This window comes from Astyanax mexicanus, unplaced genomic scaffold, assembly GCF_023375975.1.
Source record: "Astyanax mexicanus isolate ESR-SI-001 unplaced genomic scaffold, AstMex3_surface scaffold_45, whole genome shotgun sequence".
Lineage (NCBI taxonomy): Eukaryota > Metazoa > Chordata > Actinopteri > Characiformes > Acestrorhamphidae > Astyanax > Astyanax mexicanus.
Window position 1 is genome coordinate 570,249 of NW_026040055.1, and position 2,331 is coordinate 572,579.

Sequence of the window (2,331 nt, forward strand, 5' to 3'; positions counted from 1 at the left end):
CCAGAATATTCACAAAATAAAATAAAGTGCAATTTCAGCAATGTTACCTTTTTATATACAAAACACAAACTAGTCCAGAAATCAAATATTTAAGCTCACAAACACAGAATGAACGGCTTTTCACATAGTATGAACTAAAAAAAAACTATTTCAGTTGAAAAAACTTAACTAAAATATTCTCTTAGTAAACCAAATTAAATTTCAAGACAAAGCTCAACTCCAGAAATAAAATGTTCTCAAATGCTGCTGTGCTCCTGAGTCCAACAATGTGTCCAGCACAGAAAATTCACAAAATAAAATAAAGTGCAATTTCAGCAAACGTTAGCTTTTTTTAGTCATGAAATCAAATATTTTAGCTCACGAACACAGTGCACGGCTTTTCATGTGTTCTGTTTTTTACTCAGACATTCGTGTGGAGAAATGTGAGCATATCCACATGCTCTGACGTCAGGCTTGCTCTTTTTTTTGTCACAATGTTTCCTGCAGCTGAGAAGAGGCGCTCAGATGGAGTTGATGTTGCAGGGACTGACAAGTACGATTTGGCTAGGATAGCAAGGGTGGGGAACCTGGCTGCATTTTCCTTCCACCACTGGAGTGGGCTCTTATCTCTTGATATACATTGATCACCAAAATACATGAGTACTTCGTTCCTCACTATTTCACTGTCTGCCTCATGGTCCTCATCTTCTTCATTGCTGTTATGCCCCTCTGAGTCTGAGCCTAACAATGTGTCCAGCACAGACCTTTTCCTGGGTGAACCCTGTGGCTGGGCACTGGCTGAGTCATCTTGCCCAACACCACCTGCCTGTTGTTGAAGCTGTTCCTGTTCATGTTTTTTGGCTTGAAGTGCTAAAGTCTGAACTTTGATTTGGACTTTCAGGCTGTCATCTGATGACAGGAACCTTAGCTTGCGGAATCTTGGATCAAGGGCTGCAGCAATTATACACACATTTTTACCAACTTCTTTGAATTTGATCTCACCCTCCCACCTTGAAACCATCTCGTGTCCTGCAGATGTTTGAAAAGAGTTGACAGGAGCTGACTCAAAGGAAATTTTTTGTGTGGATTTCTGGAGACCTTTTACGAGTGGAGGTAAAGCTGAGGATGTGACATAAGCCTCTCCACTCAGGAAGACAGTGGCTTGCTCAAAGGGCTTGAGAACCTGTTCCAGTTCCTCCAGAAGGGTCCACTGCTCAGCTTTTAGATCCAAGTAGTGCTTTCCTCGTGGTGTGACCTCTGGATCTGAAAGGGTTGCAGTCACTGGCCACCTCTGCTCCAAGAGCCGACTCACCATGTAATAAGAACTGTTCCATCTTACAGGAACATCCTGGATTAGTTTATGCTCAGCTGTGCCCCATTGCTTTTGTTTTTGTTTAAGCTTGCTGCTGGCCAGTTCACTCCTCCTAAAATGCTCTACAAGGGACCTTGCAGCACCAAGGGTCTTATTTACTTGGGGATCCTTTTTCAAGGCATGGTTGACTACTAACTGAAGAGTATGGCCAGCACATCTCTGTGAAGCAACTCCATACTTCTCTTCCAAGATCCGAAGAGCTGCCACAATATTTGCAGCATTATCATGTACAACAGCCAGTACATCACTGAGAGAGAATCCAAACTTCTCTGCTGCTTTTTCAACCCACTCAGCGATATTTTCTGCTGTGTGGCGCTCCTCAAGCGGCATTGTAGTTAGATTGTATGATGTGAGCTCCCAATCTTTATTAATAAAGTGGCAGGTAACTCCCAAGTATGCTTCATTTGCAATACTTGTCCAGGCGTCTGTGGTGAGTGTGATTTTTGATGCAACATTTTTGAGTTTGTCTTTTACACTATCAAGAGTTGCCTCATATTTCTTCTCCATTAAATCTGTAAAGTAGCGTCTGGAGGGAAGTGTGTACCCTGAGTGAAAAGTGTTGATCATTTCACGAAAGCCTTGACCCTCCACAATAGCAAGGGGTCTCATATCCTTGATAATCATCTGTAGGATGCTTTCAGAAAGCTCAGCTGCCATCTTAGGTGTGCAAGAATTTTGGCTCATTTTGTGGAAATAGTGCTCCACACTGCTTTGCCTGATCATCACAAAGAGAAACATAAAGCATGTTAGAATAACAATGAGATTTCTTATGAGAAAAACATTTAACCTAAAAAGGAATCTATTTTTTAAGACTTAAATTTGTCTCTAAGTGGTATTAGAGACAACTTTCACAATAATAAAATACACATAAACCAGCCAGATGATTAGACTAATTTTAACCAGCAATTACACATTTCACTATACGGCTTATCTACACAAAACGATAAATTGTTATATTTATTATAATAATAATAATGATA

General features: G+C 40.6%; 1 protein-coding gene across 1 annotated transcript; it reads right to left on the bottom strand.

Moving 5' to 3' along the window:
- Nucleotides 1–400: 400 nt before the first annotated feature.
- Nucleotides 401–2,008, bottom strand: LOC125795231 (E3 SUMO-protein ligase ZBED1-like). Its single transcript, XM_049473729.1, has one exon. It carries the CDS (start codon nucleotides 2,006–2,008, stop codon nucleotides 401–403), a length of 1,608 nt encoding a protein of 535 aa, XP_049329686.1.
- Nucleotides 2,009–2,331: the final 323 nt, after the last annotated feature.